At 49.3% G+C, this 19,326-nt stretch overlaps 1 protein-coding gene across 1 annotated transcript in view; it reads left to right on the forward strand.

The window, feature by feature from the left end:
- Positions 1-516: 516 nt before the first annotated feature.
- The window catches only part of RETREG1 (reticulophagy regulator 1), a 125,552-nt gene continuing 106,742 nt past the window's right edge, over positions 517-19,326 (forward strand). The window contains exon 1 of the mRNA XM_079144591.1: positions 517-939. Coding sequence (XP_079000717.1) covers positions 635-939 — 305 coding nt within the window. The 5' untranslated portion in view covers positions 517-634. The remainder of the gene's footprint in view (positions 940-19,326) is intronic.

The following is a 19,326-nucleotide window of genomic DNA, read 5'->3' on the forward strand; positions in this document are numbered from 1 at the left end:
TCCTTAACTGACCCAAGATGTTTTTCCCCCCTTCCTTTTGTAATCCAACGATTGTATCCGCACGTTATTCAAAGGTGCTATGGTTATGCGTGCCCGCTGTCCCAGAAAGGGCACCGGGCGGGGGCCGGGCGCGGGGATGGGTCCTGCGGCCTGGAGTGAGCGGCCAGAGGGGAGGGCGTCGGGTAACGTCCTCAAAGACCAGAGGATGGGCGATCGATCGGTCGGTGGCCCTGGCCTGAGAAAGTGGCGTGCCATTGATTTTGCCGTGGCCCCGACTCCCTCTTAGAGAGGCACCCGGCGGCGGCCTCCCCTGCGCCCTCCCTCGCGCCGGAGGGGAAGGGGGTCCGGGCGCGGCCATCGGGCCTCGGGCTCCCGGGGGCCGCCGCCCAGCTCGCACCCACCGCGCGCACGAGGCCGCCCGGCCCCTCGGCGCCGCGGCCCCGCCCCCGCGCGAACTTGACCGCGCCCACTTCCCCGGGGCGGCGCCCCCGCCGCGGCCCGGCTGACGTCACAAGGCACCCGGCCGCCGGCGCCCCGCGGTGCGCACCCAGCGCCCCGACCCGCCGCGCCCGCCGCCCTCTCGTGCCGACGGCCAGGCGCGCGTCTCTGTCCCCGCCTGGAAGCAGCGCTGAAGATGGCGAGCGCGGCGCCCCAGGAGCACGCCCAGGAAGGATGCCCGGCTCCCGCTGCCGCGGAGCGGCCGCCGCCGCCCCCGGCGTCCCCGGAGGAGGAGGCGCAGGAGGAAACCCCGGAGGAAGGCGCGGCGGCGGCCGGCGCGGGGCCGCAGGTGGAGGAGGCCGCGGGCCGGGCGCCGGCCGCCGTGACCTGGCTGCTCGGGGAGCCGGTGCTGTGGCTGGGCTGCTGCGCCGAGGAGCTCCTGAGCTGGAAGAGGCCGCTGCGCAGCCTGCTCGGCTTCGTGGGTGCCAACTTGCTGTTCTGGTGAGAGCTCGGGCTGGGTAGGGGCGCCAAGGAGGGCAGGTGACCTTGGGGCGCCCGGGCCGGGAAGAGGGGGTGCCGGGGCCGGGTGCGGGGCTGCAAGCCGGGCACTGCGGCGGAAGAAGTGTCAGCCCTGCCTCACTTTCTCAAACAGGTAGACACCCACTTCAACTTTCCTCCGAGAGAGACTCACTTCCCTGAAAATAGTTGTCCCCCGTGTGTGCATCCAGGCTCAAAGGCGAGGTGCTCTGCTGTCCACATGCACCTGCACCTACAGCTGTGCCCAGCACGCTTGAAAACTTCGGCTTTCTGAAAGGAAGAGCAGGTCAAGACCTGCTCTTCCAAGCATGCAGGAGCAAAGGTGTTTGAACTTGTGCTCGTTCTTGCACCCCAGAGGCATATCTGGACCAGCCAGCGTAGGTACACTCTCTAGACTGCTGGCTTTATCAGCCACTAGGGATGGGCACTGAATGATTTGTTTTTCCTTTCCCTGGAGGGTTGGATTTACTGTCTTTGCTCCCTGGTGAGAAAATAGGAGCAAACAAACAGGTGGATTATGCACATCACCCCGCCCCCAGGTGTGCAGAGTGTGCAAAACAGTCATATTTCCAGGTGAAGTCCCTAGAGAATACATGGGAGTGTTTTTTTAATAGCCTCTGAACAGAGGGTCTGTTTCTGCAAAAAGCCCTCTTCACAGGTAAGCACAGGAAACTGTCTGACAAGGACAGACAGCCCCTCTCATCTGTACCTGTGTGACTGAGGGCAGAGAAAAGCTTTCTTTGCAAAGTGTCCTCACAACAAACATGACCATAGTGCAGAGTAAGCAGTTTTACTAACAAATACCTTGTTGCAGGACATAGATTTCTTAACCTTAAAGTTGGGAAATAAATAAATGCACAAAAGAGACATAGCCTGTCATTTTTTCTAGATTAACTTGAGCATTGTGAAGATTTTTCTGCAGATTCATGCTAGTCTTGGTTTTCTCTTAAAACAAGCTGTGGCTTGAAAGGCTCTCTGCACATAAATTAACTTTGAGTCTTTTAAGCCATTGATGTTTTTCAAGTTTATTCCAGATCTTTCTACCCTCTTATGAAGTTGCCTGAGCCCTCAAATAAGGAGGATGTTTTGTATTGTACTAGACTGGACAGCAGGTCAGTGGACTTAGGTTGTGTCTCACTCATTTCACCAAAAACATTTTTTTTTTTTTTAGATTTCCTTTCTTAATTTTTAAATTTTTATTTATTTAAAAAATAGCTAATACAGTTCCTCAGTTCAAAAGTTCAATAAGAAAGTTTACTTTTTATTTATTTAAAAAAATAACTAATCTAGTTCTACTGGTACAAAAGTGTCAGCATTTTGAAAATCTCTTTCCCACGCTAGTCCCAAGCCTCCCATTTTCTCCCTTTGGCAACCAATGTTGCCAGTGTCCCGTATATCTTTCCAGATAAGTGCATGTTTTAGCAAATACCCATATTCTCTGTCAATTGAGGAATGCCATATGGGTTGCTACTCTTCTATTGTGGTGATCACTTCCGGTTTTCTTTCTCAGATGCATAGAATTCTTTTGTTAAGTATGTCTCAAATATTTAATATGTGTCCTATGGAGGCACTACGATGTTGTCCAAGCTTTTACAACTTCATTGTCAAAGCTCACGGTCTTTCTCATGCATTCTTTTGCATATATGGAAGTATTTTTGAAGATTAAAGTTCTGGATGTAAAGCTGCTGGTTCAGAGTAGAGGTGCACTTTGTAATTTTAAAGGGTACCACCGTATCGCACTTTCTTGGGGGGTTCTACCAGTTTATACTCCTTCCACCACTGTGCCTGTTTCTCTACACTCTTGCCAAGAATATTTTATGAAACTTTTTGATCCTGTAAATCTGACAGGTGGCAAAGGGTATCCCAGGATGATTTTTAATTTGCGTTTCTCAGAGATCAAACTTTTTTTATTTTTTAATGTTCAGGAGCCACTATAATTATGTTTTGTCTGAGTTATCTGTTTATAAATAACCTTCATCTATTTTTTTCAGTTGGGCCATTTGTCTTTTTCTTATTGACTTAAGAGCTCTTTTAATATTAAAGATTGTAGGGGGCTGGGTTGTGGCTCAGTGGTAGAGCACTTGCCTGGCATGTGTGAGGCCCTGGGATCGATCCTCAGAACTGCATATAAATAAATAAATAAAACAAAGGTCCATCAACAACTAAAAAAAGAAAAAAAAAAAGATCGTAGCCTAATTTCTGTAAATATAAGTTGTGAACATTTTTCTGTGATGTGTTCTTTTTGTTTGCAGTCCTGAGAATTAAACTCAGATCCTGGTGCATGCGAGGCAAGTGCTCTACCACTAAGCCATCTACACAGCATTTCTGAGGCATTGGTTAATAACACCCATTGAAAATAATGTTTTTTAGCATAAAATAATTGAAAGGCATATTTGGTATTATGCATGAGGTCTTCCATCTGTGTGTGTGTGTGTAATGACCGATGTAGAGGCAAACAATGGCCAGTCAACCTAGTTATAATTTTGTTTTATTTTTCTCCTATTTACAGTATCTGCTTTCCAAGCATGTATTTTCTTTGACAGAAAGATAATAGTATTGCTCTTTAAAAATTTTTTTTTTTTTTTTTTTTTGTACCAGGGATTGAACCCCGGGGCACTTAAACACTGAGCCACGTCCCTAGCCCTTTTTATTTTTATATTTTACTTTTTCAGTTTTGAGACAGGGTCTCACTAAGTTCTTAGGACCTTGCTAAGGTGCTGAGGCTGACTTAGAACTTGTAATCATCCAGCCTCAGCCTCCCCAGCTGCTGGGGTTACAGGGACACACCACTGTGCCTGGCCTGCTCTTTAAATTCTGAAATACTTGTTGCTTTTGTGTTGTCATCTACTAGAGTTTGATTTCATTAAAAATTTTGGAGTTTTCCCTCCTTTATTTGCCTATCAGCAGTTAAAATGCTTTTCAAGATCTATGTTTTTTTTAATAGTGTATTTCTTATCAAACGATCTTAAATCCTGTAATACTCAAACATTTCCTCTCCCAGGAATTCCAAAACTTGCATTTTCTATGAGAAGAAGAAAAAGATCAAATTTAGAAATGTGAAGAACCCAATTTTGTCTTAAGCAATAGTGATGTTTCCACCTTAATCACTGCATTTCATTTTTGTGGAAACTAACTTTTTCAACATATAATTTTTGAATGATTTAGTGCCTTGAACCAGCGGTCACTTGAAGGACTTTCATCACCTATCCATTACCTGTAGGATTTTAGTGCTGTGCACCAGAAAGACAAATTTGAGATATTGTCATAACAAGAGACTGTAACTCAAGTCAGCAGGAAGCAAGTGTGGTAGAAGCTTCTGGAAAGGGCGTTCATCTTGAGTTTGGGAGGCACAGTGGCATTGTGGATGGGAGGTGTATGGGGACTTGGTAAGGAGAGCATGCTTAACGCAGACCTTGATGGAGAGTGAAGATTTGGTACGTGGGCAAGGGTGATCCAGTCCTAAGCAACGAAATGAACCAGGCAGCAGTGCCTTGGAGGTGTACTTGGTATTTTAGCCACAGCACAAATAAATGCATGCAAGGCCACAGAAGCTGGTGGAGGACAGCAGTGAGAGACAAGGGAGATGAGCCTGTCTAGGTGACACCAGGACACGTTGGGGGACAGCAGTGCCTGAAAGGTCGTGCTGGTCTTTGGATTTATTTTTACAGTAGGTGAGGGGGCAACAGAAATGCCTTGTAAAAGTGTGGAGAATATTTTAATGGCTAAGTAAATGGTTCGTTTATTCCTACCAGGGATGGATGTGAAACAGTGAAGATAGGCAGCCACTGAAGACAGCCTTTGTGGGTGGATTTTACAGGGGTTATTTGGGGCAAAAGAAGCACAAAATAACATTAGCAGAATGCTTCTTTTTTTTTTTTTTTTTTTTTTTTTTTTAAATCGAGACCATGTTTCTCTATGTTGCCCAGGCTGACCTTAAACCTTAAAACCCTGGGCTCAGGAGGTCCTCCTGCCTCAGCCTCCTGAGTAGCTGGGACTGCAAATAGCACCACCACACCCAGCCAGATGATCCAGTTAAAAAGTTTAAAATGTGCAAAGGGCGCAGGATTAATCAAGCATACATACACCTATAGGAGATAAGACTACCCGAATGAGCAAGCATTCTTGAATCAGATGTGCAGACACACGCATTCTTATCTATGATATGTTTATGAAAACAAAACATGAGAAAAAGCTAAAAAATTGATATTCATTCCAAGCTCAGAAGAGTTTGATAAAATATAGACCACACAGAGTGCCCATCTCAAAAATGAGGGTTTCCGCCACTGGAATAGATCAGGGTCCCAGGGCAGGCAGGGCCTCGGGTCATACTCCCACTCTGTACCAATGAGCAACACATTTTCAAAATTCTTTTTCTTAATTTAAAATTCTATTTGTTTTTAAAAACAACTAACATAGCCTCCCAGTTCAAAAGTTGAAAAAGCAAACAAAGAGTAAACATTTTGAAAATCTCTCCCACGCCTCTCTCTGGCTACCCCGCTTCCTCCCATCGGCAACGAGTGTGACCGTTCTAAGTACAGTATGAAATGGGATGAACACAATGGGATGGAAAATGCCAGTGTGTGTGTGTGTATGTTTAAAAATGTCTGTATTTTATTATTTTTATTTTTACAGACTGCATTTTGATTCATTTTTGTTTTTAAAGAATTCCCTTTTTTGGCCGGGCACAGTGGTACATGCCTATCATCCCAGCAACTTGGGAGGCTGAGACAAGGAGGATCATGAGTTCAAAGCCAGCCTCAGCAAAAGGGAGGCACTAAGCAACTCAGTGAAACCCTGTTTCTAAATAAAATACAGAATAGGGCTGGGGATGTGGCTCATGGTCAAGTGCCCCTGGAGTTCAATCCCCGGTACCAATAAATAAATAAACAAATAAATAAATAAATAAATAAATCACCTTTTTGCTGTTTAGTATTAATAAAATGCACACTATATCTACAAATTACACATATGTGTATGTATTATATATACATATATATATATATATGTAATTATGATGGTAACTAAGATCTAGAATATTCCATCAACCCAAAAGGGATTTCTGGGTTCATTTCCTGTAGTACTGGTTGCTGGGACTGATCCGCTTTGTGTCTGTGTAGAGTAGGTTTTTCTTCCCTGAAGTTTCGGTCAGTGCCCTTGTGCAGCCTGATGCCTTTTAGGCCTGGCTTCATTTATTCTGCTTCACACCTTGAGATTGGCCCCTTTTTACTCCTCAGTACCGTGCCACTTCAGGGTTACAACACAGTTTGTTTATTTGCAAGATGGTTTTATTTGAGTTGTTTCCATGCTTGACTCTTCTTATTATTGAGGCTGTCGGGAAAGGTTAGGCACAAATCTTGGTGTGAAGTGTAGGTTTTTGGTGAGGAAGGGGTGAGCTCCGAGCCAGGCTTTGTGTGGTCATGTGGTGATTGCCTCAGACTGGCAAGGAATGGAGCAGAAGGTCCATCTCCTAAGGCTTCTTGCTGGTGGTGACGCTGTACTTTAATGGCTTACGATTCAGCCACTCTGGGGCGGGGCTGCATTGCCTCTGCAGCCTAGAAAGCCACTCTGATGTGATCACGTTTGAACTCACCCAATGCAGAAGCCTATGCACGGCCCTTTGCCCCAGCACATCTGGCATGCATTGCCTTCTGTTTGCCTAACTGTTGAGAACGCAATGAACTGATTTGCATGTGGTGACTGCACAGGGACATGCCTGGCAGGAGACCAAGGGATCTAGATCAGGCTGGATGCTGATCAGTGGGAACGCCAATGGGATCCACTGAGAGTCCTTGGAGCGCCATCTGTGAAGTTGGTTTGGAAGGCCACAGGGGCCCACCTCCACTTGGATCCAGCACCCCTTCTCTCCCAGTGCTGGTGGTTCCTCCAGCTTGTGTTGCTTCTGGACCCAAGGCGTTGACATCAGCATCACCTGGGTCCCACCCCACACCTACTGAACCAGTGCCACTGGAGGTGGGGCTGAGACATCTTGGGTTTTGCCAGCTCTCCAGGTGGTTGGACACACTCAAGTTTGAGAAGTGCTGTGTTTGGACTCTTTCTAGGGTCATGAACTCTCTTCCCCATAAGGCAACGTTTCCATTGTAGGGCGACTCTTAACTAATCCATTTTCCCTTTACCTTGAGTTAGTGATCTCTGGAGCTGCCCAAGAATTCAGGTCCCACCTGAGAATAGTCTGTCTGTCTGTTTTGAAATTCGTTCCCTTCTTGGTTCCAGCCAAGTCTTCTTTTCTCCAGCTGAGAAATCTCGCACTCCCTGACTCTGCATTCCTAGATGGTCTGCAGATTCTTCTGAGCGTGCTTCTGTTTCTCTCCATTCCTTGCATGCAGCAGGCATTCTTGGGAAGGAACCTGATCCTTCTGCCACACAGCCTGAGCTAGCGTTCCTTGTTTCAGTTGCAGCAGCACGATTTGACAGCCGTACTGTTGCTGACGGTTAGACACTGCTCAAGCTCTGTAACTCTCATTTTAGTCGTTTGTCAAACTTTAATTACTACAATCATCAATTAAGGATGTTCACATTTAGCATTCATAAATCTTACAGTAACCCAGGGAGTTATGTGTTTTCCATTTTGCACAAAAGGAAACTGAGGCCCAGAGAAAGTGTTGAACTATCAAAGATGGCTCTAGCCCTCATGTCCCCTGGAATGTTTGCATTGGTGGGAATTGGTCTCCATTGTCTGCGTCTGGCACAGTAGCCAGTAGGTTCTTGTGACTGTTGAGCATATAAAATATAGCTAGTAGGACTCAGGAAATGCATTTTTACTTTTACTTAAAAGTAGAAACATTTAAGAAGTGACCTGTGGATGGTGGATATGGGATTAGCACAATCCTAGAGAGTAGGCATAGGTGGGCCAGCTCATGAAGCCACATCTCTTCTCCATAAATTCAGTGTTAATTTTTTTCTACTCTAAAGAACACTAGGAGACAATTGGGCCTTATATTTTCTAATGTTACAGAATTACCCTTTAGGATTCCAGCATTGAGTGAAAATAGTTATGTCCAGGGAGGGTTGCTTCTGCATCAGTAGGAGTTGTTTTATAGGCACAGTATTATGAATTGGCAAAACAGTGGGCTTCATTGCCATGTGTCTGTATATGCCCACGGCATGGTGGGGCCCATCTCTTTGCTCAACACTTCCCCTTTCCCTCCCTCGTCCCTTCTCCTGATCCCTTTTCTCTACTCTGCTGGTCCCCCCCCCCCTTTTTTTTTTTTCCTAGGGAATGCCTTTTCCCCTCTTCTTTCTGTCTTCCACACATGAGAGGAAGCGTGATCCTTGGCTTTCTGAGTCTGGCTGACTTCACTTAATGTGATGCTCTGCACTTCCATCTGGTTTCCTGCAAATGACATAATTTCTTTCTTCTTTGTAGCTGAGTAAAACTCCATTCTGTTTCTACACCACATTTTCCTTGTCCATTCACCTGCTGACTGTGGAACTAGGCTGGGTCCGTACCTGGACTGTTGTGAATTGAGCTGCTATAAGCGTGGTTTTGCCTGTACTGCTACAGTCTGCTGACTTGAGGCCTTCTGGATGAATACCAAGGAGTGGTACGGCCGCGTCCTATGGTGGTTGCTTTTTGCTCTATCCAGTCACATTTCTTATCTGTGTTCCGCTGGGGTAGTGGGCAGATGTGGATGAGCATCTACTCCATATTCAGCATGGTGCTGGGTCATAGAATACACCCGAAGCCACGGTCTGCACTTGCCTCTGAGAACTTACTCTCTGATTTAGGAGACATGACTGGTTCAGGGATTTTTTTTTCTTTTTTTGGTGATGCTGGGGATTGAGCTCAGGGCCTTGTGTATGCTAGAAAAGCACTCTACCAACTGAGCCATATCCCCAGGCCCCTGGTTGAGGGAGTTTTAAAACAGTACATCGTCATGGTTCTGAATTGCATGTCACAGTCTCCAGGGCTTTGGGGTTTAGGACGAAGTGGAGATCAGGGGCTTTGGAATTATCGATGAAAGCTCTGTGCAATTTACTGCATAGGCCTAGAAGAAGGGTGTTCTAAAGTGAGGGTAATGGCCAGGACTTCCACAGAGGGGTGAACCCAGGAGCAAATGGAGGCTGAACTCTGAGTACCGGCAGAATGGGGAGACTCACCTGACTCCCACAGAGGATGGGATTTGGGGATTAGGGAATTAATCTGGTCGGTACAGGATCTGAAGGCAGATGTTCAGAAAAGTGTGTGAGTTTAATGGAGAACTTCCTCTAGCCTAAATAGGGTAGGACCAGTTTAAGAAGGTTTGCAAAATAGAGAGGACTTCATTAAAAGTAGCCAGCCTCTTCCATGCTGAGCAGTGGTCTTGTGTGCTGACCATCAGATACGGAGGCTTCTTGTGAGTTCTCATGTGGGCTCTTCTCCCAGACCTTGGACCTGGCACCAGGTGGAGGACCCAGGAAATGCCTCTGTGTGCCGGATGAGTACCATTCTTAAAGCTCATCAGGTCGTCCTCTCTGCTGTTCAAGCTGTGACCCTCGGAGCCAACTCAGTCCAACTTCAGGGGCTGTGCACGATTTTATGGTTGTGCTGTTTGGGTAACAGCTTTATCTCAGCTTCATTTTGCCATTCTGTCATTATCTTTTTGTCCTGTTACTGTGTATGTATGAATGTTCTTAAGTTGTTCAGTGGATCCAAATGAGTCAAATAAATGAGGTGTGTCATTATTCCTAGGAATTAAGGTGATTAGGACACACTCAGATCCCTGGGGAGAGAAACAGGTTAGTAAACAAATAATTCCAATATGATGATTCTTTGAGGGCTAAACTGACATTCAGAGGCCTAGAAGAACCAGTATGATTCCCTTAGGCTGTGACTGAGCCGTCCTGGGATTGGAATATGTCCCCTTAAACGTTCGTGTGTTGGAAACTTACCCCTCAAATTCATATTAGTGGGGAGTAATCGGATTAGACGAGGTCACGAGGGCGAGGCCCTCCTCCACATTGCATCAGTGGCTCTATAAGAAGAGGAAGAGAGGCCTGAGTTCACGTGCTTGCTCTGCCTCACCCTGATGCAGCACGAGGCCCTCACCAGATGCTAGCACTGTGATCTTGGGTTTCCCAGTCTCCAGAGCCACAAGCCAAATAAACCTCTGTGCTTTATAAATTACCCAATTTGTGGTATCCAGATATAGCACAGAACACAGGCTAAGACAAAGAAAGGTGTGTTGGGATTGGGGAGGAGTCAGGCGGTCAGAATGTAAAACGTAGGAGAGCTAATGTCTATTGAGTAGCTGATACACAGTAGGTGCTCGGTTAATCTCTGGCAGCACACACAGGGTATGTGTAGCATTCATAAATACCTTTATATAGAGGATGACAGAGAGTAGGGCTGTGTATGTGCTGGGGGCGGGAGTTACAGAGGTAAGGTCAGAAAGCGAAAGGTTGGGACCAACTTAGGAAGAGGTTGCTGTTGGACCATGCTGAGACATTTTGACTATATCTAACAGGCAACTTGGAGTATATCTCATAGGGTATCCAAACTCCCATTAAAAATGCAGCAATCTCTATAGGGAATCTCTATAGGGACACTTTTCTAGGTGGTAGGGATCTAGCAGTGCACAAAAAGATAAAATCCCTGTTCTCCTGGAGATTATGTCCTAGCATTGGAAGTAGTAGGAAAAACAAGACATCAAATAAAGGCAATGCTCGGAGGTGCGAGATGTGAAGAAAACTAAGCCTGGGCCAGAGAACAGAGTGAGAAGGAGGTGCAGCTTTGCTAGAGTCATCAGGAATGACCTTAAGCAGAGTCTTGAAGAACAAGTCAGGGAGTGATCCTTGTGGATAACTCTGGAGTGGGGTATTCCAGGTGGAAGAAATGGCATGTGCAAAGGCCCTGGGGTGGGAGTGAGCTTGAGGTGTTTATGCCAAGAACAGCGTAGCTGAAGGCAGGCGAGCAATCAGGAAACAGCATTAGTGTACTTAGAACTTTGTGCTAAGTTAGAACCTTGCCAGATTCTGCCGGTCAGTTTCTATCAGTTCCTCTAGATGAGTCAGAGGAACAAGAGCCGTCAGCCAGGGACCAACTAGGACACCATTGCAGGAGCACGTGGTGGCGAGGAGGGCTGACTGAAGGTAGGACAGTGGGATGGGGAAGAGGAGATGGATTCAGGGGAGACTGGCAAGACTGGAAGGCTTGGTGGGTGGGGGAGTGACTCAGACCTTGAGGGTAAGTGACAGGTGACTGGGATTCTTACTGAGGTGCTCCAGGGTCATGAAGTCGCAGCATCAAGTCAGGAGCTCAGGAGGTGGGAGGTGAAATGCCCAGCATGGGGGCTGCCACATTGCTGTGGCACTGTCCCTCAGGTGAGACGTGCGCACAGGTGGCTCTGGGGTTGGGTCTGTAGGCTGCCGTGCAGGCCGCAGGTTGGGTGGTAGGATACGGTGAGGTGTTGGAGTTTGTTCTTGAGGGAGGGTGGGATTTGCTGGGGACCATGCGAGGAGCAGGGAGGGAGTATCAGGGAGGCTGACAAGACCAGAGTGATGACTAGGAAGATCCAGGCGGGCAAGGAGAGGGCAGCACGGATGAGCCCCTGGAGAGGGTGTTCTGCAGAAGCTGCTGAGCCACTGCTGGAGTCAGTGAGCACCCGACCTGCAATTGCTGCTCCCTCCCTTTACCATGTGGGGGACAGCAGGGAGGTGCCATCCTTGAAACAGGAAGGGAACCCTCACTGAAACCAGATCAGTTCTGCTGGTGCCTTGGAATTGTGAGAAATAAATTTATGTTGTTGACAAGCTGCCCAGTATGTGGCACCTTTGTTACAGCAGCACAAACCTGCTAGACACGCTCTCTTGGTGCCTGGCCTTCCTGCCCAGTGGAGCACCTGTTTTGAATGTCAGGAGCTGTGCCCCTCCTGTAGGGGCCTCCCCCTTCCTGTACCAGCCATTATCTGTTCTTTCTCCAGAGTCCAGGAGATGCCTGGATGAGGACTTTGAAGGACAGTGGAATTTATGAGGAAGGGGACAATAGTCAAGATTGGTGACAAGGGGGGATGTTAGTGACAGCACGAGGCTCTCGGAGAGGCTGGAGGGAAGATCTGAAGGATGTATTTTCCTCTGATGCTGAGGACAAGGGGAGGGACGTGTGCTTAGTTGAGGGCGGGAGTCTCGTGCCGCCCAGGGCGTCTGCTCTCTCTGGAGGAGGACGATGGTGTCTGCCCACCTTGGGGGGACAGGAACACCAGCAAGACACACATGGCTGGCTGGGCCGTGGGGTGGCCGGGTTACGCTGTTTTCTTGACCTGCTTTGTGTTTGCCCGTGTTTTCAGGGAAGAGGTTCAGGTCAGGTCCGGTCTTCACCCTTGTCCCCATGGACGGCAGGGCCTGGTTCTCTGGGCCTGGACGGAGCTAGGCTTCCCATGGCTGAAGGTGAGCCGGTCCGGCGCCGCCGCCCTGCAGGGTGCTTACAGAAGCAGCGCAGAGAGCCTGCCCCGGCCGGCCGCTCCTCGTGCTGCGGATTCCGCTGTGTGGAGAGGTTGGGGTCTGGGCCGAGGATGCCAGTCCCCGAGTGACATCGTGCTGGGTGAGCCAAGGCCACGTGCGTGCCCCTGAGGGTGATCTTAGAACCCAGGGAAGAGCCTGAGCGCCCGGCAGTGGCCTCCCCTTCTTCCCAGTGTGCAGGACCTTCCCTGGAAGCAGGCTCAGACGGCACCCCGCTCCCTGGGCCGTGGCCCGGCTCGCGGTTTCTAGGTAGAGCGGCTGGGCTGCTGGGTGGTGGGCAGTCACCTTCTGGCAGATTCCAGGGCCCACGTTCTGTGCGATTTCTCCTCCTGATTCCTGCAGCGACCTTTGATAATAACAGTGACCGTTTATTGGGCTCCACTTTGCTGGACACTCGGCTTCATCATCTTACTTAATTTTAACGCCAAACAGCAAAGTGTCCATGTCCCTCTGTGACGAAGCGATGTTGAGGCTCAGAGTGTTTAAGGAACTCACCTCCAAACAGCAGCGTGTGGTGAGCGGGAGTCCAGCCTGGTCTCCCTGTGCTCCTCCCCTGGGTGGGGTTGCAGGGGACAATGAGAGCTGGACCCTGTGTAGCTTCTCTCTGTCCCTGAGAGGACAAAGTTAAGTGACTTCTCATTAAAACTTAAGTTGTCTCCCGCATAACTTGCTTTCTGTGTCTGCTTCAGAGAAGGAAGGTGATTGATTTTTCTGACTCACATTTTGTCATCAGCCACGGCTTCGTCCCCCACAGAAGCCCCCACCCTCTTTGATTTCCATCCCAGGTGTGCGTCTCCAGCCTGGGGGTGTGTGTGTCTTTGAATTGTCACTCAAAGGTGGCCCAGCTTCCTATCTCACTTCCCCTCTGCAGCTGCCCTTTGGACCCAGGGTAGCGCTTCACAGTGAACATCTCCAGGACCCTGCCTTTCTTAAATTTTGAACCGTGGAGCAGAAGGAGTGCGGTATAGGAAGCAGCCTGGTAGGCTTCGCCTCCGGACAGTGACTGTTGGCTTTAAGGAGGACGTGTGTGCACTGTGGGTGGAGGTGGGCAGCCAGGCTGGTGAGCGTGGAGTTTTACTGAAGGAGTGCCAAGGGCCAGGAGAGCCCATGTCAACTACTCTCCTTCTTGTTCACTTGGCAAAGCCAGTGGGCTGTTTCAGCTCCTTTTGCCCCCTGGGCCTGCACCCTCCTCTTCATCTTCCCTTCCTAGTCTCCTCTTTGTCCTTGCATCTTATAGTCACAGCCTCAACAAGGTCGTCCCTGGCCACCTTCCTTAGGTCCATTTTCTGCTGCTATAACAAAATACCCGAGACTGGGTAGTTTATAAAGAAGAGATTTATTGGCTCATGTTCTGGGGTCTGGGAAGTCCAAGGACATGTGCCAACACCTGGCCAGGCCCTTTGTGCTGCATCAAAGCAATGTGGCAGGTGGAAGGGTAAGAGAGGTGCCAGCAAGGGAGGGAGGGGGGCCAACCCCACTTTTATACCAAACTCACTCCTGTGAAAACTAACTCAAGATAATAGTGTGAATCCATCTACGAGGATGCCTCTTATTAGGCCCTGGCTTCCAACTCCTGTCCTGGGGATGAGGTTTTCAACACACAGACTCCGGGTGACATGTTCAGACCATCACCCCTGCTAATCTCAGTGTCAGAGGTGCCACGTTCTTCAGAGAACTTGTGCAATTGGAAGATATCATGGTTATTTTTCTAATGTTTAGAAACTTATTAAAGCTCTGTCAGATGTACCACTTGGGTCAAAGAAAAAAAATGCAAAACTAACACTGCAGTTCCAGAATGTGCAGTAAGTGAAATGGTGAATTATGCACATGGAAAGGAAGCCCTTCTGACACACACCTGTGTGTCCACCGATTCCACTGGGCTCACACCCAAAGGCAGCTCTGGCCCTGCCTCACCCTGCTTCCCAGCTGTTTGCAAAGTAACCCCTGTGAATGCTGATGCTCTTAAAAAACTTTAAGACTTAAAAAATAATAATCTTGAAATGCCAGGTCATGATGTAGCCATCTAGACATCCATTTCCCCCTGGCTCCCTAATTCCAGAAACACTTCCTGTCTGGCGCCCGCTTTTGTGATGTCATCCTGGTGGTTCAGATCATCCTGTAAATACTACTCATACCTGAACTAAGTAGAATGCCATGTTTGTTTCCTTTCTAATATGATTTTGTTGTCACTCTTAGCATATTTTTAAAATTTCATCTTTTTAATTCTGGCACACCTGAAAAATTCCTTTTGATAAAAGACAAATATCAGGACACTGAATCTGTCTCTCTGATTCCCCCACCCCCACCCCCACCCGCTGGAGCTGTGCTTCTTGAAGCCCTCTTCCTTTCTTGTCCAGTCGTCCCCTGGGCCTGCTGCCAACTGAGGACATCTGTATCTTCCTCTTCCCTTCTTTCCTGTGTTGGAGCCTTTAAATGGATTCAGGCTGAAATCAGGGAACAGGAGAAAGTCAGTATCTTGAATGGGGAGGCCCCATTTCCTCTCCTGGAGAAATCCCTGATAGTGTAAGGTTTCCCTGTGATCATTCTGGTCCCTTTTTCCTGTGTGTGTTGTACTCTGGTAGATGCTGAAGGCATTCCTGAAATATTTTAGGGGTCCTTAGAGTCCCATTCCTGATTCACAGTAAAGGAACCCAGGCCAATTGGCTTGCTGTGTGCCGACTGACCTGTGGCCACTTCGTGGGGTTCCCTGTGGATCAGTGGATGAGGCCCCACCCCACGGGGAGCTCCAGGGTGGTTTTGGGGCTTGTCTGGTTTTGGGGACGGGCTGATGTGCTGACATCTCTTGTGGCTGGGTGCTAGGGAGCTGACCTAGTGGGGTGGCAGGGGGCCGGGCACTTGAGTCAGACACTCTGGTGGGTGTCCGCCTCCCAGTGTCCACATGGGTCCTCAGCCGCTAGCTCTGCAGTGGGTGCCCGAGGCTGAAGCCCCCTGCTGCCATCTCAGGTAGTTGGGAGTCCCCTCTCCCGCCTCCCTGGGTGGGTGGTGAGATCAGTTCTAGGGCTTGTGTGGATTTTCCGAGTCCTCTCTTCAGACCTGCCTGGGCTCCTCTCCCAGGGCCTTCCATCCAGGGATGCCCTGGGGTCCACGGCACAGTGGACGTCCTGTGGGAAGGACTTACCTTTGTGTGGACGAGGGGCCTGTGGGTCTGAGTGTTCTTAGCTGCAGGCTGGGTTGTCACACCTGAGCCTTCTCTGTCTCCAGAAGTGTGCTGCCGCCCGGCTGCTCCTCTCCCTCTTCCTGTCTCCTCTGGGTGCGTCTTTGCTCTTACTTTACACTTATTCTGGCCTGGCGAGGGTGTGGGGGAGAAGGAATCCATCCTCCCCCACCTCAGAGCTGCCTCCAGGGGTGGCTGTGCTAGTGCGGTGGCTTTAGCTATGAGTCCTCTGCACCGTGGCATACAGTAGGTGCTCTATATCCGAACAGGTGACCTTTCAGCTTTTTCATCCATTTCCTCTGGAGTCCCATGATGGTGGGAGATGGCGTGCTGTCCTCTGGGTACCTCCCTGGAGGGTGACCTCAGCTTTTCCCATGTTCTCCACATGCGAAATGAGAAGTCTTCAATCCAAGTGCAGCACTTTGTAGATTTTATATTAAAAACTGGCTTGATTGTACTTTATTGCTGAGCAGTTCATGTCTAAGGTATACATTTTTTTTACAAAGTATAATATTCATGAATGAGGTATATCAGATTTTAACTAGTTTTATTAACATGAAAATGGCACTTTACAGCATATTATTTTATTCATAAAAATTAAAAAAAAAAAAAAAACTAAATAAGTGGAACATGATCTGGTGACCGAAGGGCCCCCAGTGTCAAACTCCAAATCCCGGCATCTCCGGGCCCCTTGGATGTGCGCTGAGCTTTGAGCGCCTCTGGGTCCAGATGAGTCAGCAGGGTCTGCGTGATCCACCAACCTCCGTGGGGCTTGGCGCTTAGGGTCTCTCGGGAGGGGTGACAGTGGAGCAGTGAGTACCCTGGCAGGTGCTGTGGCAACCGGGGTGCTCTAAGCAGGGTTTGCTCCAGGAGTCGCCCTGGGCTGGAATGATGAGTGGCGGCTCGCGCGCGTGAAGGTGAGGGATGGTCAGCTGTCAGCGACCCGTCCTGGTCCTTTCCGCTGCAAACACTCCCGAGGATGGTCAGGTGGAAGTCCCCTCGCTGGCCCCAGGTCGGCGTGTCCTTCCTCGTACCCCCTGGGGCAGAAGCTGAGGCAGAGCCTCTCCAGCACGTTCCCATCCGCGCTGTGCGGGCGGGGCAGCACCGCTGAGGCCGCGAAGGACCAGGGGGGTCGACGCTGAGCTGGGACCTGCGGGGTCGGTGGGAACGGGCCAGCTTGCCAGGAGTGCAGGGCGAGAGTTGTTCGCCACCAGCGACGCAGCGTGTGGACGTCCAGAGGGAAGGGCGTCTGCGTGGGGAGGAGGAGCAGCCAGGGAGGCGGGAGAAGAGGCAGGGAGGCGGAGGCCGTGCAGCAGCGAGGGGCTGCCCAGGCCCTCGTAGTTCCTCACCTCAAGCAAGGAGCCGGGAGGTGGTGTCTGAGTGGCCGGAGGTGAGGGGGGCACTGGTCCAGGGACAGAGAGCGCTGCGGCCGGGGAGCCAGCGGGGCGGCAGATAACCCCGGAGCTCCAGTGATACACTCCGTTACAGAACACCCGGAGCGTCTGTGTCATCTGGGAGGAGTGAGGAGGACGCCTGGGGCCCGCTGGTCAGGGTGCCCGAGGTCACTCTGGCTGGGAGAGGCCTGGGCGCTGCTGGTGTTAAGTGGCCGTCTTCCTCTTGTGGGGCGCTGGGATGGGATGACATCCGACGGAGTCCATGGCCAGGCAGCAGCATCTTTTGGCACCGAGGTTAGGGCTTATCGAGATTCTCCAAGATTTTGGTAGATGTTGGCTTTAATCCTGAAGACCTGGTGACAAACCTGTGACTCCTCGCGTCAGTGGATTTGTGCTCACCCTGTTTTAGGCCGTTCCTCTGGAGCATCTCTGGGTGAGGAGGGAGGCATCCTCACCCACATCCCACCTTGCAGATGACTCTGAGGCTCAGGGCGCTGAAGTGACGTGCTGAGCCTGGTCATGGTGGGAAGTCTGCGGTCTGTCCTTGATTCTCTGGCTTGTTTTGTCCCTTCCTCAGGACGGGCCAGTCAGGTGGTGTAGATGAATTTCTCTGTAGTTGATCTAGTACTGACCTATGATTTCTGGTGTTAGGCAGAAATTGTGCTGTCACTTCTCGTGCTTTAGATCTGCAGGGCAAGCTGAAAGCGTCTCTCCTTGCCCTTTGAGCTTCCGAGTCCCAGCCCTTGCTTGCATGTACAAGATGTCTTTTGATTTCCGTGGTCCATTCCTGAGGAGGATGGAGTGGAGCTCGGGGCTTCTGTGTTGCACACCACAGGGAACACAGCACTAGTGGACCCCCGGAGTCGCAGGGAGGCTGCCTTGACTGGCTCTCATGGGCTTTGCTGGATTGTGCCCTGGGGGTCAGGTGTCAGGCTTGGTGGTTGGCCTGGCTTTTGGGGCACGGGGTGTGATTCTAGAGTAGGATGTACCTAAATGAACAGGAAGGAAGAGAGAAATTCATGCCCTGCCCTGTGTGGCACAGTGTTCAAGACAAATATTCCCACCCCTCATTGATCAGGATGCATCCAGCTGAAACCGCGTCACTATTTACATTTTAGGCTGGGTTTGGAGCTCAAGGCTACAGAGGTGCCAGTTTCCCCTGGCAGTTTCACGTGGGTCTTGTCAGTCTGTGATGTTCCAAAAGAAACATATTCGAAATAAGCCGATTTTTAGCTGCAGATTCACAGAAAGAATCTGTTAAAATCTTCTAGGACCCTGAGCTGCCCAGTGCTTTGCAGGTACTAACCTGTTTCCAGTATTTCAGCCTGGAAGGTACTCACTTCTGACATTCAGTTGCGCCAGCTTCAACCTAGTAAACCAGGTTATTTGTTTTGTGGGCAGTTAAACCTTTAAAAAAAAAAAATATCTGTATGGCAAAATAAAAGAGAGAAAATCTTTGTTCCAGTTTAACCACCTTCTGTAAACTCTGTGCTGCCAAGTATTGAAAAGGGATCAGGACAAAACTTAGGAAGCAAAATAAAATGTTCTCAAGTGCCAGAATCTCCGATAGTGTTTGTCAGGTTGATCAACCATGTCTTTGGGAATCTTCCAAGGGTCTGCAGTGGGTGTAGGGACAGATTTCCCCAAGCTCTGCCAGGACCTTTAAAAACTTTCAAGCATGATCCTTAGACCTTTGCCTTACATGTCAACATCCCTTCCTACTTCCCTGAAAAGTGAGCCAGAGCTTGTGAAGAGTTGCTTCAACAAAAGGAGGCAGAAAAGAGCTTCTTCTTGCTTACAGCAGTCGTGACTTGCGTTTGGCCATATCTGCTTGAAATAAGGTGTTTGGCTAATGGTCATGCAATCTTTCAAATGATGCGGGGGACTCTGCCCTGGAAAATCTTTCAGGGAGGGAATTCTTGGCAGTTGAAAATGCATTCGCTATTCACAGGAAACATTTTTCTGTGATCCTTAATGAGAAATTGGTACTGGTGTTTACTAAAACACCAAGACCTGTTAAAATGGACATGGTCACTTTAATAGTTGAATCAGTTATCATAACACAACTTTTGGAAATCTCTCCAAAAGAGCTTTGACCTCTTGTCATTAAGATCTTCCCTGGCTATGACACACAACACAAGTGTCTGCACACACAGAAACACACATTCACTCAGTGCTCAAAAAATCAGAACTTTCTGGTGAAATACAAACAGAATATAAAAACAAGAGCCAGAGGACTCCATTGGGATACACTGGGGTGTTTGTGTAGGCTTGCGCTCACCAGCACCCTGCCAGGAGACTTTCACCAGGAGCCAGAGGGTGGCTTCA

This window comes from Sciurus vulgaris (genome assembly GCF_902686455.1).
Source record: "Sciurus vulgaris genome assembly, chromosome: 6".
Lineage (NCBI taxonomy): Eukaryota > Metazoa > Chordata > Mammalia > Rodentia > Sciuridae > Sciurus > Sciurus vulgaris.